At 37.6% G+C, this 27,913-nt stretch overlaps 1 protein-coding gene across 1 annotated transcript in view; it reads left to right on the top strand.

Moving 5' to 3' along the window:
* PTPRN2 (protein tyrosine phosphatase receptor type N2) overlaps positions 1-27,913 on the top strand; it is a 624,843-nt gene that overhangs the window by 42,164 nt on the left and 554,766 nt on the right. Inside the window, exon 2 of the mRNA XM_062506519.1 lies at positions 22,236-22,286. Coding sequence (XP_062362503.1) covers positions 22,236-22,286 — 51 coding nt within the window. The remainder of the gene's footprint in view (positions 1-22,235; positions 22,287-27,913) is intronic.

The raw sequence follows: 27,913 nt of genomic DNA, 5'->3' as shown, positions 1-27,913 counted from the left end.
TTAAACTTTTAGACAGATGTTTTGTTCAGACAGATGTTTTGCACTTTTATCTCCAATATGGACTAACACAATGAACCACCCTAATGTAACTGCACATCAGTTTTGTAAGAACAATCCTTGAAGAAGGAAAGCCTAAAATTTGTTAATGCACAGTGAGGGGAAAGAAGAGACTCTTAAAAATTAGTTCTCAGCTCAAGGTCAGCTTGAAGTAGTGCCAGGCTCTCAATCTTCTACTGCTCTTAGCAAAGGGTACAGTCCTGTAGGTTAAGTGGTAAGAGCCTCTTCAGCTGCTGATGCACAGGATCTGAAGCAGTTGCAGATAATTTGATTTCTTTTCCTTAAAAAAAAAAAAAAAAGAGTAAAGAAAACACATCTCCCAAATATGAAAATATTGCTGCTTAGGGTTTTTTCTGCCTGTGCCTACATAAACAAGATAACCTGAATGATTAAAAGCATGAATTTAAAGAGGATTTGTTGTGCCACATTTGTTAAACACCCACACTCTGTGTGGGCACTCAGAAGTAAAGTGATGTTCTTTGAGTTCAGCTTAACTGGTGACTTAGCCTTTTCTTCACAGTGTGGTTGAGGGAGTTCTGGAGGTCCTCCTGTCCCAGAGGCTCAGGCAGGGCCTCCTCAAGCCCAGGATTGTGTCCAGTTGCCTTTTGAGTACCTCTGACAGAGGAGATGCCCCAATCTCTCTGGGCCACCTGGTGCTGCTGTCCTTATGGTGAAAGTGTCTCCTGGTGTTCAAGGGAAGCCTTCTGTGTTTCAGTTTGTCCCCTTTGCCTCTGGTCCCATCACTGGGCACCACTGAGAAGAGCTTGGCTCCATCTTTGCACTCTCCCTTCAGATATTTATGCATAAGATCTCCCCCAAGTCTTCTCCAGGCTTATCAGTCTCAGTTGTCTCAGTTTTCCTCACAGAACAGATTCTCCAGTACCTTAATCATCCTTGTGGCCCTTCCTTGGGCTCTTTCCCATATGTCCATGTGCAGGAGTCCAGGTGTGGTCTCACCAGTGCTGAGTAGAGGGGAAGGATCACCCCTTGAATCACTGGCAACACTCCTCAAATGTAGCTCAGGACAACATTAGCCTCCTTTGTGATATGGACCAAGTCTCTTGTGGCAGCCGTTGGCACTTAGGGATGGAAAACACCTATTTTTAAATTGCTCCCTTTGACTCATACACAGGGATGGTTTTTTAATTATGTACTTTAAGACATTTTCCCACAGATATCTCTCTCGACATCTCTTCAGGGAGTAAGACTTTATTTAAGATTATATGGTTACATCTACCACTCTAGCTTTTAGAAGTTTGATTAATAAATAACCTGGAAATTTAATTTACAGAAATGCTAATGTACAATTAGTATATATATTCTATGAGACATACTAGGAAGGGGCTCACTGTTACTGTGTCCTTCTCCATTGGAATTTCTACATATTAATGGAAATTATGGAGTGTTCTTTGCAATGCTTCCTTCATATTTTCTGGCTTTGGGATTAGCCATCTGGTCTTCAATCCAGTGCTGATTTCAGCCAGGCTATGAGAACAGCAGGGGAGCTGAAGCTGTTGCAGTTACCTGCACTGCTGATAATTCAGTGCAGTTTACCTCTATGGCTTTCCCAGATTGGTGCTCAGTAATACAGTAGCCATGGACCCAGAAGGCCTCTCAGTCTTGAATACCCTGTTACCTCTTCTGATGACATGTTCATCCTCCTTCTTATGAATAAAAACTGTTATAATCAAATGCAGGTATTACTGCCCAACTTGGCATTTGGGAACAGTACACCTACATGCTAACCAAGTGCACAAGCTGGGATAATTTATCAGAATTCTGGTACCCAATCAAAGAACCCATAAAGACATTCCTAACAATTTATGATGGCGGTGTTAAATGACACATGGCAAACATGCCCCTACATCCTTTTTTTCCTAGAGGAAGAGGTGTGTACAGCCAGAGGCATTGCCACCTGGCAATTTAAGAACTTGCTAGGGTGACTGGTGAAGTTTTACTTTGGATGTAAATATTTTAAATAACTTTGGATTCATCAAACATTTCTGTCTCTGGCAGAGAACTTATCTATTTATTTCAATAGAATTTTTCTTCTTGGAATGAAAAATTATTTGAATCTATGGTACCTGACTTCCTGAACACTGGAAAACTATATGGATTAATTAAATCAAAGTGAGCTTTATACATGTTGTTAACAAATAAGTTTACACTGCAGTTTTTTCTTTCAAAAATCTCCCTTCATGTCAGGATGACTGGAAAATGTATAGTGTAAATTCAGTTTAAGACATAAGCCTGTGGTAGGACTTTCCCTGACTTCTGCTCATACTATGTGCATTATTTATCATCCTTAGTGTTTTGTTTCGGCTGTTCTTAGCATGTGGCTTCATTTCATTCAAGCAGTATATCAACTGTGAGGACTAGTCAGGAGCAAATTGTATAAGGCAATGAAAACTGCTTTTAATTTTTATTGTAGAAGCTCATGAGGAAAATTATAAGGCGCAAGCAATACCAATACAAAATTGCTTGCATTTTGATTATGTATTAATGAAGAAAAGAATTGCTAGAAGTAAGAATTCAGGTAAAAATCTTCCATTTTTCTGTTGTGCGTTTATCTCAGTTTGCACAGAAGACGTGTGCTATGAAATGCATCCAGTGTGCAGGGAAGTCTGGAGGTAATACAGCTGCAAGATGGAGACAAGATCTTCAGTGAAGTTCTTTACCTGAGAGTAAAATCAGTTTTGAGTATTTTCTCATTCACTATGAAATAAAAGTAAAGTAACTTTTTAAGTATTTCTTAAAAACCATAATAATCTGCTGTAACACTTAGGCTTTTTACAGATTGACAATTTGATTCTTGCTTTCAGATTCCTGGGTGCTTATCCTTTCTCCCAAAGCACTGAGTAACACTCCTGCTTTAATTTAGCACTCCTCCACACTACTCTTTTTGGATTGGCCAATTTTTACTTTTGTACAAACTTTTCTGCTTTGCCTTCTGATCAGTTGTGCACAGTTATTACAAGGAAGGTTAATGTGAAGAGTTTGAGTCCTGCTCATTCTGTAAAGCAGGGTTCTCTCACGGTCTGTTTTGTTTCCTGTGTTATGGCTGTCACCTTCAGTTTGCTCCCGCTGTGCTTTCTGTTGTACTTCTTGTTTGGCGAGTGTCAGGAGCTGGGGTTTGTTACCCTGGTGGGGATCCATGCTGCTGATTAATAGCACAAGTGGCTAAAAATAGCCAGAGTTCAAGTAGGAGACGTTTGCTGATAATAAAATGTTATGCCTTCTATCCAGGGTTCTCAAATGTGGTCCTAATCAGGTGATGGAATGACCACTACTGCTCACAAAATGAAGGACCTGATGTATAACTTTTTAAAGTCATCCTGTGCAGAATGGAAAATTCTTTTGAGCAAAACAGAAGGCACAAGCATGTTAATCAGTTTAAATGCTATCTACAGTTATTTTTTTGCCATGGGTGAGAGGCTTCTGCTGAGGGAGGCTGTTGAGAATGTTGTGAAGAGCATGTGACAAATATCTTTTATCCGTTTTCAAAGTGGGAGCCTTGCTTCCTTGTTTAACTGACTAGAATAGGTTTTGCTTGAATTTGAAATTTTGATATCTATATAGCAAACATTGGAGAAATGAAGATGCCAGTCATTATTTTATTGCTTAGCTAGAGATACACATTCAGATACTTTTTATTTTCTCAATCTGTACGTAAGTTGTAATTATTCTTGCAATGAAGTTTAATTATGGTTGTTATTTATTGTCATGTGAAAGCTGAATATAAGCAACTTCAGGCAACTCTCATACCCCTTGACATTTTTCATCAGTACTGCTACAGTTGGGTGCTCTGTGCTTTGATAGGATAAATTGTCTTTCCACAAAGTGATAGACTTGTAGTGCACAATTAGAAGCACCAGAAGTTATGCTTTATGTTATAAACATTAGAAGTTATACTATACTGGCAGTTATTAATTAATCCTCAGGTTTATTGAAAAGATTCTACTCACCTAAAACTTGCAAAGTGATGCAGAAGAAAAGTGAGCACTTTTATAGGAGGGCTGATGACACAGTTTATGTGGGGAGTATAAAAGGTGTGCTCTTGATCTCTTTTATCACATGCTAATACATTTCTAAAAGTTTCATCTCTAGAGTGTAAACTAAAAGTTTTGTTCTTTCAAGGAGATTCATCTACTTGGAAAAACTGTGGCAAGTTCTTTCAAATGCTTGAATTAGAAATATGTTGTTTGCCCACTGGAAAGGAAAAGCCAGAAATTTTACAATCATTCAAAGAAAAGTAGGACTTCGTGAATTTCTTTTTTTTTTTTTTTGCATACTCAACTTGAAAATATTTTTGTGCATAAAGTAAAAAATATTATTTTATCATATTATCATATATATGAAAAATGTTGCTGGTTGGATATAACGGATACATGCTCACATTATTTCCCTCATTTGAGCACAAAATACCCCACTCTACTGAAATCTCCTTGGCATTTACATCCCAGAAATCTGCTTTTGAATTAACTGAAAGTAAAAATTGCTGTTCAAAGTTAGAAAGATAAATACACTCAAACCTGATTTCCAGCCTAGCCAAAATTCTGGAATTTGGCTCTTTTATACCTTAGAACTTATGACTGAGGGATAAGAAAATAATGTATTCACTTTACTGATGAACTAATTGGACTGTAGTGAAGGTGGCCATACTTTCTGGTCTGTGAAATAGTTAATCTTCTGCTCATGGCTTAAAAAATTGTCTTATTATTTTATGGTGAAAAGGGAATGTGCTGAGAAAATACGAGAAAAACAGGGAAGCATTTTGATTTAATTTGGAACCAGAAGACCTAGTGTATTGAGACAGAAGAAAAAAACAGTCAGTTCTCCATTATTAAAACAAACAAACAAACAAACAAAAAAAACCCAACCAAACAAACAAAAAACACAAAAAAAACCCCAAACCCCAAAAAACCCCAAAATTTTCCAAGTTTCAGGCTAGACACTTCTCTGTTCTTCTGGAGTGTTTTATGCCATCTGTCTAGACTTTAAGGCAAAATGAGATACACAAGTGGCACATGGACCACTGCTAGCGCTGTTAATTGCTTAGTTTTCACAACATCTGGCACACATTATATAACACATTTTGTTCTGTCTGTTAAAAGCAGATACTGTTTATTTACCTGCCTATGACTAGGGCTTTGAAGAGTCTCATGGAAACCAAAGGAATAAATGAGCCCTGGAGGGGAATTGATACTTTTCAGACACCAGAGTGCAGACACAGCCTCTAACTCCAGGTTTTTGAACAGTGTCTTGCCTCTCACTGGAACATTTTCTGATGCTCTCTCCCTGAACATCTGCTGATGGCCACTTTCATAGCCAGAATCCATGTCCAGACAGAACTCCCCTGTTGCAAATGGCCAGCCTGATGTTCTTAAAATTTGCACGTTACTGTGGGACCCATTAAATTTCACGCTGGTGGTTTTATTGTGCCATCAGTGCCACCTCAGTTGGCCAAATGGCAACAGCCATAAAAGGGGAAGAAAAACATTTTATCTTCTGTTGCCTGTGTTTCCTTCTGCCGAGCTGAGGAGATATAAAAGAGCCCTTGGAGTATCAGAATGGAAAAAGTCTCAGCTGGAAATTGGTTGACAGCACTACCTCCAACAGAACAGGATAACAGGAAATAAAAAGGGACCAAAAAGTTCACCGTGCAGGAATAGCATATACAGAGTTAAGCTTGAACTGGGTCACATAACAGGATTTTTTTTTCTTTCTCATTATTTCTTCTGGCTTTGAACCATTTCTTTAAAAATTAGATCTCTTCAGTTAGTCATCATAAATTAGTCATCCTCCAGTGTTTGAGGTATTGGCCCCAAGTGAACTTATCTGCTGTAGTAAAGGATCATTCAGCTCCTGCCTAGCCTTTCTTTGTGAACAGGGCAAGTGAGCCTGGATGTGGTCTCTGTTTCCTTGTGCTTGGATTCCAGCTGCTGTGACTGGTTATGGAGGGCTCCTGCATGGCAGCTCTCTATTAGGACCTTACTGCAGAAAGGAACCTGCTGGTGCTGTGCTTACATCTCTCTGACTGCAGGAAACATCCAGATCCTATCTGGCCATATTTATCTGCATGAAGCTGCAGAAGCTAAAAGTCATCCCACAGTGTTTTAGCATATGTTGAAAAATGAAATACTGTCAAACTCCTACAGTACTTGAAATAGACTTGAAATAGCCTTACAGTTTTGCTCCTTTACACTTTTTCTGTAGGGATCATTCAGGGATTCAGATGCAGTGGGGCACAGAAATAGAGAATGAATCTCTCACTTGTCAAAATGAAAATTAACCTTCTGAACTAAGATGGCTTTAGATAACTAGAATCCCCAGTTTCATGCCTGCTTTCTGTGTTACACAGAAAATGCAAAATGAATAATTCAATAAGTGATACCCAAGTTTATAATTTGGAAAGAGAAACGTCTGGAAATTTTCTGTGAATGAGATCTTTGTCATTTTTAAAGCCTGATTGCTACCAGCATAGATGATGATCTAGAAATGTGCTAACTGTTCTTCATACCTATTCATAGGAGCCAGAAAGGAAATTTCATATTCTGATCAGCCATTTAAATCAGCAAAATAACATTCTTGGTGCCAGTTGCAACAAGTAGGAGTTTGCCGTTAATTTTAAGATGGCTGAATTTCATTGCTCTGCGTACACTTGAAACAGCTTTATAGATGGGAGAAGTGTTGAACATCAGTGCCTTACCATACACAATTATGAAGCCATCCATCCTGATTTGAGGATGGCGGGTGCTTTTCTGCTTGAATTTTGCAGTTACTTTTTCTTTTGTGTGTGTGTGCTTGATGACACTCTTCTCTGCAGACTGGTTTATTACCCCATGATTTTACAATGACTAAGTAGCGATTCAGAGAAGATTGAATGTTAATTTCCTTTGTTCTCCTGTTCTTTAAGAGGCCAGCATAGGTGGGGTAAACACCATTAAAATAATTTTGGTTCTGATATTGACTGCACAAGTACATAATGAGATTATCCCTTCTCATTGAGTTGAAAGGAGAAAAAACCCCAAGCTGAGGTTTATAAATCATCACCTTTCTTCCACAGGTGATCATTTTCAAGTGTCAGATGATTATTTCTGGAATCAAGAATCTTACTGTTTCCTGATGTGCTATTTTTTTATTTTTCTAAACTGTCTTTTAGTACTGTTTAGGTATAGGTATCAAACATAAGAAAAAAAAATCCCACATTCCTAGGCTAGAGGTAAATTTGTGAGGAATGTTCTGGATTTTTTAATGTGTGCAATGGTTATTTGAAACCATTCTTGCCTGTATCCAGGATGATATTTAGGCTGCAGCTGTCTTGTTGAATATTCATTATGAAATGCTTGTATTTAAAAATAAACCCATTAGTTTTGTTTTTATCAAACAAACTTGTCTTTCAATATGTGCCAGTAACCTGGCATGGTGACTGCATCTCTGAGCCTTAGGTCTCCATGGAAAATCTTCATATTTTAGATTTTTTTTTTTTTTTTTTTTTTTTTTTTTTTTTTTTTTTTTTTGGTAAAAATATCTAACAATATGCAGATAATGTCAAGTATTTTTAGGAACGGATCCTAAAAATATAATGCAAAGTTATTTAGCTGTTTCCTACTTTCTCCTTTAAAAGCCCATGCTGGGCTGCTCTCTCTTGTTGTAGGTCCCCATCTGTACCATCATACTTCCAGGATAAACTGTATGCTTTCCAGCCTGGAGTTATTTCTGATTCACAGAGTTGCTCATTAAGTAACTATGTGACTAGAGCACAATACATGGAAGGGTGAGCATATTTCTCCTTTTTCAAGTAGAAAGAAAGGTTAATTCACTTTTATGTTCCTAATTTAATTGAGGAACAACATCTCTTCTATAAAGCAGCAGAAGCATTTTCCCACACTGCTTTAATTCCTATTCCTGTCCTGAACATTTAGGATCCAAACTTTTTATTTCAAAAATCAGTAAAGACCTGTCAGTGCCTATACCAGGAACAGGATACTCCCTTGGTGACTGCTGCACTCTATATTGTGGAAATAGGACCACGTGCAACACTGGAAAATGAGGCACAGAGGAGCAGGCAAGCCAAGGTTACAGTGCCGACAGAGCTGGTATCAAACAGAGACACTCAGCAAACCTTGAAATCTCATGAAGCAGTTCAATAAAAGTGCAGGGCCTCCTTTTTTTAGTTCTTCCTTCCTCTTGAGTTCTTATATTGTGTGAATCTGTATTTTTCAAAGGTTTTCAGATGACTGAGTCTTGAAAAATTACCAGTTTTGAAGAGGTAGACTTTTGGTTTTCTGACATTTTAGGGAACACAGTAGAGAGGTCTTGTCTCAGGTAACTGTATTATTTAGGCAGTTGACATTTATTTTTAAGATCACTAAGAGAAACCTGCAAGACCAGTTGAAAAAAATATGAATTTTATGGCATGGCTCACTTAGATTATTTTCGAGAAGAAATCTGGGTTCAACTGCCTGACCAAGGGCACCTTGAGTTGTTCCAGGTGCCGTGGGTATTCTGCCCAACATCCCTGACACTCCAGAAAGGACTGAATCTCCTACTTGATCTCTCAGTGCTGTGTAGGTACCTTAGTCTGTGGTATCTCAGGTGACAGTAGAAGATAATATTTTGGCAACAAATTTCAACCCATTTTATTGCAACAATAGCAATAATAACAATAATAATGAATAAGAATATATGTTTATTACATATATCCTACAGACACGCTTAATATCTTTGTATCCATGCAGGTATAATACAGATATATATACTTGTAATTTGCAAAGACAAACACTGATAGTGAGTTTTGCAGAGTGTTTGGCCCTGACTGAAGGTGGGAGACCTGAGGTGCAGCAGTTAGTGAGATTAACAATCCTCTTTGATTTGTAATTGCAGCTGTGTGGTTCGTGCTTTTGTGTGCCGTGCTTCCCGCTGGGGCAGCGCTGCACACTCGGGAGCTTTGCAAATGAAAACATAATGTACTTTATTATTCTCGCAGAAAAGAGGAGGGAGAAACCAAGCAAAAAAGTAACAAGAAACAAAAGCAAAGTACTTCTAGCTTCCCTTCATCATAAAGGAAAGAAGAGCACAGGAGGAAAATAGCTTTCATATTTTTAGGCATTTGTGAGTCACCCGAAATCTCTTAGGATATTTTAGTAAAGATTGTATTAAAAAAGCTTCTATGAAGTAATGAACTCGTAGGTTTTTCTGTGTGACATATTTCACTTGCTTTTTTTAATGTATCTTTTTAACTTCTTCAGGGTAAAGAATCAGTTATCCATCTGGGAATGCAAATATTCTGAAGTGAGCAATGTGGATTGTAAGAGGAGAAAAGACTGGGTAGTCATTTTGAGGTTGGCTGTAGCATTCCGTACCTCTACACTAGATCATCAGTAGTAGCAATGAACTTGTTCACACATCTGGAAAAGTAGGGGCTGGTGGGATAATTTGTAGCCACTGTCCTGCCCATAAAGACCAACTGTAGGGTCTTGGCTTAGGCAGGTGTGGTGGAGATAGAGAGTGGGTTAGAATAAAGCCATAGCGTTGTCAAAAAATGTCAACAAGGGAATTGCATCCTTGAGAAGGTTTTACCAACAGTGCAGGTAAAGGCTTGGAAGATCTGCAATGATAAAAGGCTCCAGTACAGGTAAAGGCTTGGAAGATCACCCAGCTGTCATTTGAAAGCTTGCAGACACTTTCATGTCCATTATGGAATTAAAGTATTACAACTAAAAGCAGCACTAACTGAGCAGTAATTTTCTTTTATATGTGTTCTACCTTTAACCCAGAATTACAAAAATTGTGTGTTATTACATCATCAGATGTCAACAGGCAGAGCTGCTGAGTGCAAGGAAAGTGAGGATTTTCTGAGAGGTAGGGAGGATACAGGTATGTCCACATACTGTCACACATGAGCAGCTCTCTCCCACTTTCTCACAGTTGCTCCCTGTCCTCATATTTTATTTAAATTGGGTAGATGAATAGCTGGGTTACTCTGATGAAAGACTCCAGCAGACTTGGACCACTTGAGGAATGTTTTTTTTATTGAATCTAAATGTCTTTAGTTATGTAAAATTGCTAAAAATGGTTGTGGCAATTACTCAAGAAATGGCACAAAAGGTTTTTAGATTTTGTTGTTCTGCCATCACATGAATAGCTAAAGGCAAGTTGAATTGATAGCCAAAACCTCTTAGCTGTAAAAATCCTGGGTATCTCCTGAACCAAATTTTAGACAAGAGTCTGCCAGTGCACATTTTTCAACAGTAGAATAACAATATAGCTCATATTCCTTGATCACCATTTCCCCCCCCCCCCCCCCCCCCGCCATGTACCCCTCTGTAAAAATGTTCCAGGAAGTTATACAAAAGGAGGAGAACTGTACAGAGTTTCTTGTTCTGGTCCTTGACCTAATACTCTCCAACTGCCTGCAGGAAACTGAAGCCGCTTTCTCAAAACAGGCCACTGCTTGATGTGAATCTGATAGTTAAGTTTTATTTTTAACAAAGCCAAATGAAGAGAAGTAGCTGAGTATTATTTCCTTCTACGGAGTAGTTTGTAATAGCACGTGTTGCTTTTTTTTCACATACCATTAATGAGACAATTTCAGATCTTTCAGGTATTCTTGTCACAGTCCCATGTTGGTTTGAAAGAATACTTCCAATGAGGTTGCACAGTTAAAAAAAAAATTACTCATCTGGGCATAATTTTAATGTTCTTGTGCCTTTACTTCTGCTGCATGATTTATAGGTTCTAGAATAGAGAATTAAGGTCACAAAGCTTTGGATTTTTAGGGTGATATATTTGTTGCTTCTTTTGGTTTGTGTTTTTATAGGGTCTTATAATTGAGATTTTTTGTAAATGCTGGATTGATGTAGAAAGCATTGCATACACATTGTTCCTTGCTTTCTGCAGAGTATTTGATTGAGAAACAATACAAAGTTAGATTTGTAATATATTCATCAAATAGAAGGTCTCCAAGTATAGTTTTAAACATTTTGTTTTAATGTTTTGGCTGAAGTTCAAATCCTGAAGGAAGAAAAATATTTCTTTGAATAATACTGGTTCATTAGAATAATTTAAGAATTTTTAAGAGGGCTCCCATATGAGGTGCCAGACTGATTCTAAACCTTGCTGAATATCATGTCTCACAGAATTATGCAAATGCTGGTCAACTGCAGACTGAAGACTTGTGTGTGGAACTTCATGAAATATTAACATCAAACATTTTTAGAGGAAAAAAATTAAAATCCAGTCTTAATTAATGAATCTTTGGAATCAATTTGCAAAACTATCAATGGGATTACTGTAAAACAACTTCTATTCTCAGGATGCCTCCAAGAAATGAGATTCCCCTTCTTCTAAATTCTCAGAAATGCCAAGACAGCATCCTGCAAAATCAGTGTAAGATGCTAGCAGGGAAATGCAGGGGTGTTCTTATCTCTTCTACTGGCTTACCTCTGTACCTTGGACTTTTTATCACTTTTAACACATCATGCATTACAGACATTTCTGTGAAGGTTATTCTCCTGCACTTCCTTTCTCAGGCCCTCTTATTTTCTCCCATTTCCTCTTTTCTTGTTCATTTTTCTTCTTCAGGTCTTGCACAGTGAAGTGTTCACTATTACCTCTGTTCTCCCTCCAGTATTTTCTTCTGAATTTGTACCTTTTACTGTTTCCAATTTTCTAAGTTTCCTCAACCCTCTTGATTCTCTATATTTCCATGCAGGAAAAAAACAAAACAAACAAAAAACCCCTCTGACATAAATGTTGGTTAATTCTTTTATGAATTAATAGGCCTCATTATTTTTTCATTGTGTATGCTCTAGGCTAATTATTGTTACTAGGGAGAGGCTGGATTCAGCAGACAGAACCAGCTCTGGAGTTCAAAGCAGCTTGGTGGAGCAGTGGAGGAAGCTGGGAGGAAGTTCCTGATTGAATAGTGATGTGAAAATCACCATTCCTTTCATTTTTCCATTATGTGCCTCCTACCTGGTAACTCTCAGTAGCAAAGAATATCCAGGAGAGGATAGAAAATGAGCACAGAGGAGTCTGTAATATGGAAATAAAGTTTACCAGGGAAAAACAGCAAAGACAACAACAACAACAACAACAACCAGAAAAAAATAGGCATTTGGACCCTAATTCTGTGCTCAGATACTTCAATTCCATCAAAATCAACAGGTTTTGGAGGCTAAATTAATGAGAGCTGGTGTCTCTGTGGTTACAGTGTAGCAAAGACTTCTGTCTACTCTGGATGGGGACTAGTACATAATAAACTCCTGACAGCATCCAGCCTTCATCTTTTTTTTTCCCTTCATAAATGGATTTGCTTAAGTGCAGTTTTTCTTGGTGTTTAAAGGAGTGTAACAGATGAACTTCTAGAATCTGAGAGGTTTAGTCTTCTAATGATCTTTTTCTTTTTTTCCAGACAGAGAAAAATAGTCTTTTGTGTACTTTTTAGGAAGGAAACAGAAGATGAATGCTGGTGCTACTCAGCATGCACAGTGTTTGTCATATTTCAGAATAATCTCTAATTTTCTTGGCTTCCTCCCCAAATTGCTTTAATCATTAGGCTTTTTCTTAACTACATCTCTGATGTGTGTCATTATTGTGGCTGCCTGTCAACAACTAGCCTAGGGAAAAAACATCTCACTGGTCTCACAGAGTAGGCAGAGCTGCTTCACAGACACAACAGCAGGATGTATTCTAGGACAGCTGGCTCTACTGCCAGCCTCAGAAACATCAGGGTGAGTCAGGAGTAATTAGAGCTCAATTACTGGTCAAAATCAAGACCATTCACTCTCAGTTCTTTCAAATAGGTGTAATATTCACAAAAGTAAGTAGAAGCAGATAATTTTACTCTGTGATAAATTTAAACATCTGTCTGACATGAGTTTTTAATCAATACAGAACAGATTTAATTCTTTATCAGCATAGCAAAGCATTGTCCTAATTCTGTCCCTTGTCATCCTGATGCCCATGTAGGTGGTTACAAACACTGCAGCCCAACAGGACTTGAACAGAGCCACAAGGTGCTGCACATGGATTATTTGTCAAGAGGTAATTTGTATTGATGGGGACAGCTGAGTTCTTGGTAGCTTTTAAAAAATATCTTGCAGATAAACACTTCTGTGATTCTTGGATTTTCTTTTACTGTGGAAAGGGAAAAGTTTTGGGCATCTTAGTAAGAAATATTAACTTTGATGTTAACCAGTATCCTTGTGTGGCCTGTTTCTCATAACACTGTCCCATCCTAGAGAATGCTGCAGCTTCACTCGCAATTCAAATTCCCAGGGTAAATTGTAGAGATAAATCTTGATGTCACAGTCCATTGAATTTAACCTAATATTATTATTTTTCCCTCAAGAACTCCAAGACACTATGACTTTCTTCATTGACTTGCATTATGTTTCTCCAGTACATGAATAATTAATGTGGATTACTCAGGACTGTTTCAACTCTTTATTAAAGAAATTACCAAGTGTGTATAATAGTGTCTCTTCCATTAGATGAACACAGGTGATTTCATCACTCTAATTTAACATTACAATGTGATTCAGAAATGCATGATAAAGGCATGAAGCTGTTTTTCCAAACAACATTTTTTATTGTTTTCTACATCTATCAGACCTCCATATGCATACAGAGAAATAGATAGATTTAGACCAGTGTTTGGGTCCTGCCTTCCTTTTTGCAGCTCTTCTGTAAGTGTAGCTCTCACACCCATGGGTGCTGTTGTCCAGATTAGAATAACTTCCCTGCAATAAATGACTCTGAATTAGCCCCTTGCACTTCAGACTTCTTGGAGTGACCTGTTTCTTTTTTCCATCCAGGTTGTTTTCACCCAGTCCACATGGTAATTTACCCAGATCAAACTGTGAAGCAGAAACGAAGCAACAAGGAGAGGGATTTTTTATAAAGTCTGAGGAAGTAAAACAGAGGGGACCCTATGTGACAGGCACTTGGTCATACTGCAGCTCTTGGTACAGGCATCATTGCTTGAAAGGTGCTGTACTGTTTTCTAAGTAAAACAGAACAGAAAAGCCAATGATAGCGCAGAGGTTCTCTGCAAAAAATGGTTTCTGCCTTTGAAGTCTGTTTAAGATATTGTTGGGAGAGGAATATTACCCCTAAATATTGGGTTATTGCTTAGTTTTAGAGGCAATATAAGTGGATGAGAATTGCTGTAAATTCCAGTTATGTTTTTTTAAGCACCAAGAAGATACTCATTAAGAATGTCTGCCAAATAATGAAAAGAAAATTTTGGCACTTGTTAGAGGGAAATGATAAACATGTCTTTTTTCCTTCCTTTAATTATGGAAATAATGTGAGTTTTCCCAAAGCAGGAGGCAAAACTTTAAAGAACCATTTAAAAAAATCCCTTCTGACACTGAATCTGGCTCTTGAAGACTGAGTAGTTCCAGAGAATAGCACATAAGTTTCTTAACCCTGTGTTTTGGATGTATTACCTGAAAGAGTTATCTTCCAAAGTACATAACCCCCAGACAGAGTTCCTGTTTCCTCTAGCTAATGGTTCATTACTTCTTTGACCCAGCTTGTCTTAACCCTCACCGTGGAAGACATCTAGAATTACGTTATAATTACAATTTAGAATTCACTCCTCTACTGCAATTTTGTAAAACAAGTATGCTGGAATAGACTGGCAGCTAGTGACGGGCAAAATGAGGCTGACAGATGTAATGATGCCAGCAGTTCTTTCACAGAATAAATATCACAGAGGCTCTGCAGTGCCATGCTTGCTGGCTTGTGTGCAGTGATATCGAGGAAGGTATTGCTGGTAATGGTGTACTCTGCTGTATGTAAGCTTCAATGCTGTATCTTTTGGCTGTGGATAACACCAGAAGGTTTTGCTGCCAACAGATTTTGTAGGCAAAGATATTGTACAGGCAATGGCCAGTAAAAAAAAACAGGCTGCTTGTTGATATATTTAAGCAGTGAAGTGGAATTTAGACTTAATGGTGTTCCACCTTCAAAATCTCTGCCAGGCACAAAAGAAAGTTTTGCTTAGTTGCAGTTGGGATTTCAGTGGGCATTGGGTGATTTCAGTTCCTGCCCAGTAAGGAATGTAATTTTAGCAACTGGTGACCAGAGGGTTTGAACTGCAGTGACTGAAGGCCTGCTCTGACCTTTATGACATTTTGTCTACAGTTTGTGAGTACTTCAGTTAACAGTTTGTAATTTTGACAGAACAGATCCTATATTTTATATTGTAAAGATGCTATTTTTTTCCCAATATGGGACACCAAAATGGCAAAAATCTATTTTTCTGGGGGTGTGTTACTTGAATAAATCACATTTGACCCCTTCCGCCACAATTAAAGGTAAAAGATTTCAGTCATGATCCTTAGAGGTAATAGTTGCAATGTTTTAAAATTATCTTCTGTTTATTCTTCAAAAATGGATTCATCTTCTATTTGAAAAATATAAATAGAGAGCATGTTAGTATTCAGTATAACTAAGAATTAGTGGAGCTACTTGTTTGGCAGATTATATCTGTGCTCCCCATTTTCCTTTGAGTGAATGGTGGTCTTGGTAAAGAAACAGAATTATACAATGAACAGTGAGAGAACTGTAATTTTTCAGAGGAGATAATACAAGTGCTTTTAATGTTTACTGTGAAAAAAAGACAAAATGGCACATCAAACAGTGTATGAGCCACTTTCTGAGCCCTGGGCAAATGCAAATGCTGTTCTAAAGCTTTCTTAGTGATGGACTTTCAGTGTCTCCTCTCTTCATGACCTGTTATTACCGCTCACATCTTCAGTTATTCTTAGCAGTGACCTTTTCTCAGTGCTCCCCAGAAGAAAAGCCCTACATCATTGCAATCATGCCATTAGTAATCAGATAAGCTAATAGTATCCTCACCACAAAGCAATTATTTTCTTTAGTGATGAACATGTCAGACTACTTACATGCAAAGGAAAAGATCTACTTTTCCCCCTAAATGCAAAAAGGACAAAGTACAGATTTACATAGTGAGAAATAACAATATACACCACAGCATTTCTGTACTGTGGTGCCTATTTCATGCACCAATCCATACATGTTGAAGGGCAAGTAGTATCAAGAAGGTAATTGAAGCACTGCTATGCAATGTTATTGAGGCTTCAGGGGCAAATCTTGGTTGTAAGTTTAGTACTGAAATTTTCCCTGAATGAATAAAAAAATCTTTATTCTGTGATGAATTATTCTGGCTAGAGTCATATTTCAATATACAAATCAGGGTGTATGAAAAATGATTGAAAGGAGGGGTAAATCTGAGATGAGGAAGTGTTAGAACCATATGGTAACATTTATGGGAAATCTTTCCTTACTTTACTTTGGAAACTTTTCATGTAAAAGTTTGCACAGTCCTGCAGTTAACCACTGCAGGGATTTCTTTTGTCATCTTTATGACTGTTAATTTGGATTACAGTAAAGCCTGGATTCTTCACTAGGGATGAGTGCTCTGTTTTATGAGGCTTTGTACATGCACATAATTAAAAAAGAAAGGAAAAACTCTTCTCTCAAGAGTTTGCAGTATTACAAAAACATCAGGCCCATATTACATTCAAAAACATAAAAGGTGGAGTAAAGAAAGAAGATCAAAGCTCCGTAGATTTTATTCTGTCATATGTTTTTCTCACTTTCTCTCTTGGGAGAAAGACTCCCTTTAGTATTATGTGCCACTTTAATATTATTCTTGACCACATTGATTTACTGTTCTTTCATCACTTAGCTATTATCCAAGCAGTTGTTGATAAACCACCGCAGGTTCTGAGGGCTTGATACAATACATTCTTCAGTGCAGAACATTCTGGATATCCTGAGAATCTGAGGAGACAAACCAAAATGTAACTGAGCCCACGCCTGCCCTCAAGAGCTCTGAATTGAGGTAGCAAGACAAAGCAAATTCTGCCCTTGTTTTACCTCCTGTCTCTTTAGCTCTCTTCCAGTCACATGTGTGTTTGGGAGGGACAGAAAGGGGCAGCTGCATTCTGGTGGTGGGACAACGTTTTCTTGCAGAGTAGGAGTTAAAAAACCCACTTCTGATTGAGAGAATGGAGGAGTTTGGAACAGAAAAATGAGCAAGGGAGAAAAGAGATAAGAATGAAAATTTAAAAGGTAGGGCCAGGGAATATCCAGGTTTTTTATCAAAGTGAATGCCACAATGAAACTAAACCAAGGAAAACAGTTGATAATTTGATTTTTCACAGGCAGTTGGTAAGTTTTGAGTCATGAGAATATACTTACATTGCATGTGCACATACCTATGTAATCCCAGGGTTTGGGAAACTGGGGTGAACTTTGCTTAAAGCCTGTGATCAGCTTAAAGTTAATAAGCAAAAATTTCCCCCAGACATTCTTGCAATTTTGGGTAATTCTAGACTTTTGAAGCACACATGTATGGCAGACAGATGAGGATGTGTTGAATAGATCACAGCTTTAGCAGCCTGAGCAAATTTATCTCTCACCTCTATTAGTGAGCAGAATATTTCTCTCTGAAACACATGACTTCTCCCATCAGCTTTCTGCAAGAGACCTTGTTTGATTCCTACCAATGTGTTCAGGTTATCATTCATTATTGTTGGGCATCATCTTGTTTTTTCCAGTTAAAGCTGTTCCAGTTGTGTGAGTTTAGCACTTCTAAAATGTAATTATTGGACCATATTTATTAATCCTACTTAGGAAAATAAATATGCCACTCACTATTTAAAGTCTTCCACAGCTGAGGCTAAAACCTCAAGGAGGCATTGGCTTGCCCAGGTGTTTTCTTGTTTATTACCCTCACTAGCAGTGATGAGGTTACTCTTCAATGTCTCCTGACCTTATCTTGCAGGCAAATGTGAAATAAACAGGTAAATGTGGGGTGTACTTTTCTTCTGGACTATTAAAATGTTAAAGATTGCTGGTATATTTTGATTAAGGGAACATACACTGGTTAAAATGTTATGATGGGGAGGGGTTGTTAAGGTCTGCAAATGTGAGGAGACAGTAAGTGCTTCCACTGAAGTTGACATGAGAGTGAAAAGAAAAGGTTGGGAGCCCTTAACAACAGAAAAGATTTAAAAGGTTTGCATTTTCTGAGTTTCAGAAGAAATACAGCTTTTCTTGCCTGTTGGTTTGTTTTTTTGTTTTGATGGTTGTAAGAATATTTTTGATAAACAGGGTCCATGACCTACTTTTTAATTTCAATTTAGAAAAATGCTTACAGAATTTATGGCATTCTTGGGAGAGATGTTTAGTTCAGGATCATCATGAGTTGGTTAGCAGGGGGAAAGGATAGAGAAATAAACATAATCTGTTTGAATCATCAGTCAATGTCAATTTTAAAAAAATATTTTCCTGATAACTGAATTTTTTACAGTTTTTTCTAGATGAAGTTCAAGTAATTTCATCTGCTCCCTTGACTGTCCCAGCCTTCAGAGGCTCCATTTATAAGTCAAAACAAACAATATGTTCCAGTGCAATTCAAAGTTTCCTATTTTTTTCTTCAGGGAAAGCAGAACTGCTGTATGATGGAGAAAAGGAAATAGTTTTATTAGTGTTGAATGAGAAGAACAAGTTGAAAAAAAGAAATAGAAACTTTTAGATCCTGTACTTGCAGCAGTATTTTGTGATTATGTTTTGCTGCCTCTCTGAGAAACAGCACTGGAGTTATAAACGGGGAGGAAAGGGAGGCAGGAGAATTTGCAAGGCTCTATGGAATCTCTTTTCATGGCTATTTAATAATGTACCATGTACATGTACTGTAGTATGCATTATGTACAATATATTGCACTGTTTTGTCACTACTGAAATGTTGGGACTATGAAAGTGTTAGTAAAGAGTTGCATTTCAATGCAAGTTAGGTAAGAAAACTCTGAACTCTACATTTAGCAAGGCATGGTATGCTGGATAATTATATGGAGTGCTTGTTATTTCAGGGCTGCTGTGTGAAGTGAGATTGGGACTTTAGGTTTGGTGTTTGAAAGTATTGTATTAACAGTTTATGTGTACTAGGAGATTATTTGTGGTAGGGAGTTTTTTTTTGTTGTTTTTTTTTTTTTTAAATAGAAAATGCAATGTAATTTTGTTCCTATGAGGCAGGAACTGAATTAAATATATTTTGGAGATGATACCACTTCACTCTTCAGCATTGATTTATTAGCACCATTACTAATAGTAGGTAGATGATATTTAAAATGAAATACGATGCTTCTTAATGTTCCATCAAATAGCAGGAGATAAATTAGTAGCTAAATTAGCATATTGACTGGTTGGGTGAAATATGCATAACAACCAACTCTAGCAACAAATAACTTAAAACATAATATTTTTCAAGGCATTTTGGAGGTCCTTGTCTAGTTTAGAGTGACCCTAAATGGATATAGTTTACTATGTATTGACTTCAGTAATTTTCTCTCCAAGACATGGGTTTGCAAATCTAATTGCATCAGACTTCTTGCTGCAGTGAGCATCAAATAAACAATGGTTATTAAAAGAGAAACTAAAACATGATAATGCCAGCCTTCTTTTATGCTTTACATGGGAAATATATTAGTCAATAAGAATTCTGTATAGAGGTAGCTTGGCTGTTGATTTCTTTGTACCTAAGCAGGTCAATTTTGTTAATTTTGTATCTGTGTTTTTCTGCTTCTGAGGATATCAATGTATTATTATAGGATGGCCTACCTCTGGCAGGGGGCTACAGACAGCAGGTGGTTGTAATCCCAGCTCCCAAGTGCTTCAGAATCAGTAGAGTCTAGGTGAACCAGTCACTGTTTTAATGTGCCACTCCACTAGAAATATTCCTGGCTGAAACATCTCATCAGACACCTTTTGGATCCACAGCACTGCAGGATAGGAAATAACTAAAAAACTGCCTGCTTTCCTTCCGTTGCAGGACAAATTCTGCATCATTTTGCTGCACACATATATTTCATGCTTCTGGTTTTAATTATTTTTTAATCTCTCCGGGAAAAAAAAAAAGAATATTGATTTTTCCTAGCCGTAAAACCCATTTTTAGAAGAGATAACTTCAGATTTATGGAAACAGGAACACTGAACTATATCTTTCCATGTCTACTTTGTATTGGTGCTTGAAGTATTTTTTTTTTTTTTCTAAAGTGATAATTGTTATTATTTTAATTAGACTCTTGTGCTGTGAACTCTGTGTGGATGTGTTTTGGTCACTGCCTGTCATTGCTCTTGTCTGCTGTTCTTTATGAATCACTGCACACTTCAGACATCCTCCTGCTTGGCTGGTTCAGTAGCAGGGCTGCAGTCAGGTATCTTCAGTGAGTTTCCAGACACTATTTCAGAAGAATTGGTTCTTACAGCAGACTTGTGTTGAGCAAAACCATCCACATCTCAAGAATATGTTACAAACCACAGTTTGTGTACTGTGTAGGCACGTGCCATTCTGCCCCACTCTGTGTGAAGAAGCTTTCCTGGTTTGAAACTTCCCTTTCAGAAGGTACCAAGTGTATATCCACTGGGGTGAGTTAAAAGAATGAGAGAACTCTTTTTTTGGTATGAGTATTGTAAATCCATGTAAGGTTATGTGTATGTGATCTTTGCAGGTAGGTGTGGGATGGATGTGAAGGACTCTGCTGGTTCTCCAACATGTCCTGAGTTCACGTAGCTGGGCTTGCCTAGCTTGCACCTAGCATGTGCTACTAAATCCTGCTGGGAGACACAGCATATTAGTTCAGGCTTAATGATGTGCTCATACACTTACCTGCTGAAAGGCTTTGGAGAAATTCCTAAGTCACTCTATCTCACCAAAACTTTTCTTTTAGCAGAATTAGGAGCCAGGTAATTCATGGTCAGAGGGTTTTGAACCTTTCAGTTCTTTTTCTAAGGATTCCTTACATAATTCATTAGACTCCCTGGTGAATAGAGGTGCTGTATTCTGTGCTTTCATGGAGATAGGCATGGCTGGGGAGAGAGGATTTATTAATTAGTTTGGATCTGGTGTTGTTCCTGGCTGTTTTCTTGATGCAGAGTGTGGAAAAGTTCAATAGTGTTTAATATCTATACCTCCATGTGTCCATTTATAAATAAGATATTTCCCAGGAATATTAAAAGGTGTAATTGTGAAAATGTGTTCTTAAGGACAGTGTTTATGTCCAACACACAGCTTCATTCCTCAGATTTTTCTCCAGAAAATTCTCAGATTTTCTCTTCTTTAGCTTTGTCAGAAAAAGAAAGAAACTGCTGGTTGGGTTAACAAAGTGAGTGCCCTTAAGAGTAGCAGGATATTCCACAGTGCTTTTGAACCTGATCCTTGTCCCTGTGCCCCAGTGTGGAGTGACCAGAGCAGAGGGACACCTTGCCCACTTCCCTGCTGCCTTCCCACATATCAGCAGGGACTCATTTTGGTTGAGGATAAAGGTAATAATCACTATTGTCTCAATGCCTGGTTGGGTGACACCAACAGAACAGTTTGGTGACAAGGGAACAGAATACTTTGTCCATGAAGATGTGTACAAGTGAAAGAGCTGAGATTGCCAGCCTGGATGAAGTTTCTAGGGTGAGGAGTGGAGCATGTGCAGCAGGGGCTCATCAAGCAGCAAGTTTGGGAACAAATTTCCTATTTTAAATGGAAAAAACCTAAGGATATTTTTCATGGACCTGTAGTGATTTGTCGGCTGTCTGTGAGGTATCAGGGTGTTGGTAGGGATGGCTTAATTTGGACACCTTTCTCCAAGGAGTTATCACCCCTGAAGTCTTAGGCATGATCTAGTGCAGTTACTAAATCCAAGCGTAGTCTGAGCAATTTCTAGGCTGGTTTACAGTCTTGTCTCACCACAGTAGCAATATTGTCAGGATGCCACTGGTTTCTTGGTGTATATTCCTGTAGTGTATTGCTGCATGACTATGCTGTGGTACAATGATGTACTCAAAATTAAGAGACATAAAGTCCCTCAAATTACTAAATGAGAGAGAGATGCATGGAAAACATGAACCTTCAGTAAAGAAATGAAGGGAGGAAAAACATCAAAGGTTGATCTGGATTTGGCCAGTTAGTAAGAGGTGCTGTCTAATCAGACATTTTTCTGGATTTTCTCTACTCCCCAGTTTGATCTCCCAAGGTTAACCAAATGTCTGACTCTTGCAGAGCCCTTAACAGGTCTTCAGTATGCACTGATTATCCACAGTTTGAAACCTGTATTAATTTCTACCTTTCTTTTGTATTTTAGGCTGCCTGTTTGAGGATGACCTTTGCAAATCTTTTGAAGTCTGTGTAAATGGTAAGTCTTCCATGCTCTGTTTGCTGATTGGTCTGTCCTCCACTCTCTAATTGCTGTATGTTTGATTCAACAAACCAAATACATATGTGGGTGAGGAGGAGGGGAAAAGGAAAATATCAGGTATGACTTTTCTGGTCAGCAGTTAGTAAAAATTTAATAGATTTCAAAATAAATAAATAAATATTCTCTCAACTCTGAATGAAATCATTAACTTTTATTTGAAATAGATTTTAATTGAATTAAACGCACTGAAATATGCTAACATTTAATTTGTTTTGATATGGTTGAAAATAGCTGTTTTGTTACCTTCAGTTTGTTCTTCTTCTTAGATGATGTTGGGTAATTATCAGTCTCCTTCAAAAGAGTGTTATTTTTTATAATAAGAAAGAAGGTCTCAAAGTAACACTGCAGTTGTTGATTATACTGATTCCTTGTCCTGTGATTTTTCTTGAATTATGCAGAAACTGCTTTCTTCTGCTGTCCTGCATAATTTATTTTCAGTAAGTCAAAAAAGCCAACACAAAGTATGAATGAAGCTAATGGAATAGTAGGAAAGAATGTTTTCTAATAATAGTTAAGATTGTAAATGTGCTATATTAAATAATTTAGTTCCCAGTGAAGGACAGAGGAGGCTTTGAGAGAGATCTTTGAAACAATAACTCTTATGAAATATCTGTGTATGTGATGAAAGGAGGAAGGGAGTAGTGTCTTTTGACATGGAAATATATAGCAATATGTGGATCTGTAATAAAGGGGTTAATTTTTAAAATAAGTATTTTATATGAGATTTTTGTTTGTGACTTCATATTATAAAGGAGAAGTTCTGTTTTCCATCAAACACAGGAACAATAATATGGGTCTATTAATAAATTAAGATATTTATCGGATTTATGTAATAAACATTTAAGATGAAATGAGATTAAATTTCCAGTACTGTTTAACGTAAGACAAATGCAAATTTGTAAGAATTCTGTATTGACAATTCCCATGATTGACACCAAGAAGAGCAGTGTCAAATTTCTACAGGGTGAATTTTGCTGACTGTCAATATTTTCCCGTGCCTAGGCTGGAATCTTCCTCAGTACAAGCAGATTTAATCAGATTTAATCAGATTTAATCATAGGCAACTGTTATATGTGGCAGCCAATGCATAATGGGGAATTCATGCAACAGATGATAGTAATTTCTGTACTTTAAGGGATCTCTATGTTGAAGACTTTGCTGTTCCTATAAATGTAACTTCATAACTTACTCTACCTGTTTTCTTAAATGAAGATGCAGTTTGTAAAATCTCCATGTGACACTCACTGGCATGCAAAATTAAATTATGGAAGTTGTATCTTTGAATTTGAATGGATCTTTTCTGTAGATCTACTCATATTTTGGCATAACTAACTTAAAGAAATGTCAGTAATGAATAAGACAGTTGATCAATAATATCTTCTAATGTCTGGTCTGGTTTTAAAAAATACTTGCAGGGATTCTGTCAATATGCTTATGGTAACTGCAAAATATTACTTTTTTCTTTTTTTTTCCCTACTGGATAAATGTTGTCTAGACTGTATTTTAAATGCTGTTCTTGATGCAAGTGAAGATTCATTGAGAAAATAAACAGGATTGTTGGAAGATCATACATTGAAGTACTAAGAAACAACTGGAATTTACTTTATTTTCATATACAGCAGAAAGGAAGTGGGCCTCTTGATCCTGAGCAATCCTTCACATTTTCCTGCACAAACTGCTGCTGATTCACCTGTATCTCTGAAATTTTTTAGAAATTCTGACGTACTAAAATGTGAGCACTTTGCTGGGTTGAGAGCTCAGAAACTGAAGTTTGTGGATGTCACTGTGCTCAGAAGCAGAGCTTACTTTGTGTGTTTCAAGGTCATGAAAAGGTTTGCCTCCTTTCTTGTCACACAAGTGGGTATTTCTGAAGTACAGTGTGAAAGTGGGTAAGAAACAGCAGCTGCTTTTCAATGGCATCTTTGATGCATCTGTGATCTGCAGATCTGCTTCTGACTCCTGCAGGAAGGCTGATAATTTTGATCTTTTTCTCTGCCTCCAGCAGAGGCAACTGAACTGACCATGTTTTCAGAAATAAAACTAGGTTTCCCTACTGAAGACATAAGTCACAATATTTACTGTCTCACATCTGTCATCAGCTGTAGATTTCGAGTGCATTTCATGCATCAAACTTACAAAAACATAACCAAAATACCAATAACTGAGCTATTTCATAGCCTTAAAAAACCCCTACTCTTCTTCCCTTCTCATTTCTTCTGAAGAGAGATTTTGACTGAAAGATTTAGATAAATTTCCCTTTCCATGAGGAAAAGATTGATGTTAAAAGAATGGGTTTTGTATTGCTAAAAGCAATGTAATAGAGTTGTAAGATCTGAGATAAGCAGCATAACTGTTTATATCAGAGATAAGCACTGCTTACATCTGTTTAGGTCACATGCCATTTCTGCAGGGCAAAGGACCTGCTGTAATAATGATTGTTGACTTTTCTGCCACTTTCCCTCATCGTATAAAGGTCTCTTTTGGCTTCAGTGATGGGTTCGTGCTTATGTTTGTTTAATAGCTCCAGCAGCATTCATGCAATATTAATTTATTTCCACAAACCTTTTATCAGTTTTCTGAGCTGCACTGACTCATCAAGTGGTTAAAAAGGAACATATTGTTTCATGTTAATTTTACTGGCATAAGGACAAAAGGCAAAAAGACCGAGTTAGTTTTCCTGGACTCTTCCTTTGCAAAGCAAGAACTTTGAGAGGTAAAGTGACTTAGATGTCATTTATTTATCTTCTGGTACCTCTGTTTTCTTTCTTGGAGTTGGAGGAACTGACATTTTCACCCATCTAAAATGCTTGAAGCTTGAAAGCCTGCAGCTAAAAAGACTTGATGGGAAAGGTGAATATGCCTGTGAGCTGCAGACTCTGATTGGAAGTAACCTGGCATACTATAAACTTGGGAATTCTTGCCCCCCAGTAAATGCTGAGAAGCTGTTACAGATACAACAGAAAGCAAATCCTAATCTTAATTAAAGAAGAAATATAGAAAGAAAGTAATAATATGAGGAACAATATTTGCAGTGATGGTATGTGTAGTGACAGCTGTGGGTAAAGAGGGATATGGCTTTCACATGTTCATATACATTTTGCAGTCTGGGTTGGAAGTTAAAAGAGTTTGCCTATGTGTGTAATTTTGTCTTAAAAGTTCTGCCTAGAATGTGTTTGTATGAAAAGGAAAGAAGGAAGCATCGAGAAGGAATTTTTAGAGGATCTGTGAGACAGAAATCCTTCACTTACCCTTGAACAGTCCTTGTATTTATATACTAAATTTAGTACAGCTGGATAAGCAGGAATATGTCATGTTTTGTTTTGCATTTTAAGTGATAGATAAAGCAGTACATGCAAAGCATCAGCTCGTTTATCTTCCTTGTTGGAAGTTTGAAACAAACTGGCTCCTAAAAACAGCAAAACAAAGATAAGTTCTTATTCTTTCTCATGAAATTGTGCTATTGAATTCTAGCAGTGCCACTGGAAAGGACACCATGCGGAACAGATAAAAGTGCTCATTTCAAAATAACCATCCCTTATTGGCTTCTTTCCTCTCTTTATTAAACTGTTTGAACTGCTCATGTAGAAGGGTGGCATTCTTTCCTTTAGCTTTAATCTCCAGATATTTTGCTTCAGAAAGCAGCTTTGCGCCATGTTTTATGCGGGTGTGGATACCGTGATATCTGTTGATAGGAGCAAAGATCCTTTATAAATCAGGGCAGTTTTATTTATGAAAGAGGCTGTGGCTGAAAGCCTCCTTCCTGCATGAAATCATAATGGGGTTCATGCAGACAAGATCAGATAGTCGAAAACAACTCTGTGAGGCCAACCAAGAAAAGTTAATTAAATGCAGTCGTTGGCGCAGAGTGCATCATTAAGTCAAGCCTGGCTGACAAACACCAACCTTCTCCTCGGAAGACACAGTCTAACGTCTGCAGCAGTGTTTGAGGAAGCTGTGCTTCTGAAAGGCTGGGCAAACAGCACTGCACAGCTGAATCAATAATTGCTTTATGTATTCAAGCTGCACTCATTAGGAGGGACTTAGGTTAGCACGGTGTGTCAGAGGCACCCAGGAATTGCAGCACAGCCATGAACCTTTCCAAGTCCGGATCTCTGCACGTAGTTCAGAACATTAATGTATTTTCTTCCTCAGATACAGAGCTCCTTGAACATTTGGAATATGAGTGTTTGTGTGTGCTGGTGATGAGCCATGAACGGTAAACATGTGCTACAGATGATAAGGGAGAGAAGTCAGGATCCCTTAAATGGTTTCTTGAACCTAATGTGTTATGCTTTGAGGTTTTCCAGACCATTGCCTGGTAGGGTGGGATTGCACAGGGAGATGCACCTCGGCATTGTTTAGCTAGCAGATGTCTGCAGCAACATCTGTGTTTGCATGGCACTGCTCTCCAAAAGCTATTGAATTTTTGTCAAATGACACTATAAATCTGGGCCTAAGCTTTCCGAGTCCTTTCAGTGAGCATCGGTGCTTGTTATAACTAAATTCAGACTTCTGAGGAGTAACACTTAGTGGTACCTCTGCATGTACTTGCTGTGTTGTTTGTAGAGAATTTCTGTGCTTTTCATGGATGTGGGGATTCTTCACAAATAACTGAAGTTCAAATACCACCTGTTGTCATTTCTTACCTTAACTCTGAAGTAAATGAGAGTGCATGGATGTTTGCATTAAAAACCTGACCAATTATTTAAATACTAGGATTTACTTCCAGTGGTTCCTCTGTACTAGTTCAAAGAAATAATGGAACTTTTTTTTTGTCTGACACTTAATTTTTTAAAAATATGCCTTGAATAAGTAATGTCGGAAGAAGTCACAATCTTGTGTGGTACTCAAGAAGGACTAAAGCTTAAAATCTGCCATTGTATAATGGCCTTCTGAAAATCCAAATCTTTAGAAGTATTTGCACACTTCACTCAACTAAGATCAAGGGTGAGTTAGCACCTAAATATTCCTGAGAATCTGTGGGTATGAGGACGGTATCTCAGCTATTAGGAATATATTATAATTTTTAAGGAAATGCACATACCTTTTGAAACAAATCTGTGGAAATAAACACCGGGATTTAAATTGGCTGAATTCTTTTTTTTGTTCCCCACACTTCTTCATTAGGTTACATGACAGTTGTGTAATAGGAGCAACTACATGAAATGGAGTTGGTTTGGGAGGAAAGCTCCAATTTCCCATTAGCCTGTGTTCTCCTGTGTGGTAGCTCTGACTTTCCCTGAGCTATTTGAGGTGTTGGAGGTGAAAAATTAAGTCTTAAGGTTAAGATGTCAGTGCAGTGATGACTTCATCTCCTTTACTTTGAAGCAATGTAGTGGGGTTTATTTTATGTCTTAGAAAAAATCCCCATCTATCTTCCAAATCGTGTAATTGTGTCTTGTGTTTGTCTCAATGTGGTGTTAAAACAGCTGCCTGTGTGATGGTGGGATACAAATGCCCAACACAACTGAAATTAGAACTGGGGTAGTGGTCAAAGGGGAAGTTACACTCCTCTTAGGAAAAGATGTTTGTCATGATAATGCAACTCTGGTTATCCACTACCC

This window comes from Cinclus cinclus, chromosome 1 (assembly GCF_963662255.1).
Source record: "Cinclus cinclus chromosome 1, bCinCin1.1, whole genome shotgun sequence".
NCBI lineage: Eukaryota > Metazoa > Chordata > Aves > Passeriformes > Cinclidae > Cinclus > Cinclus cinclus.
This window is presented reverse-complemented; position numbering and strand designations above follow the sequence as displayed.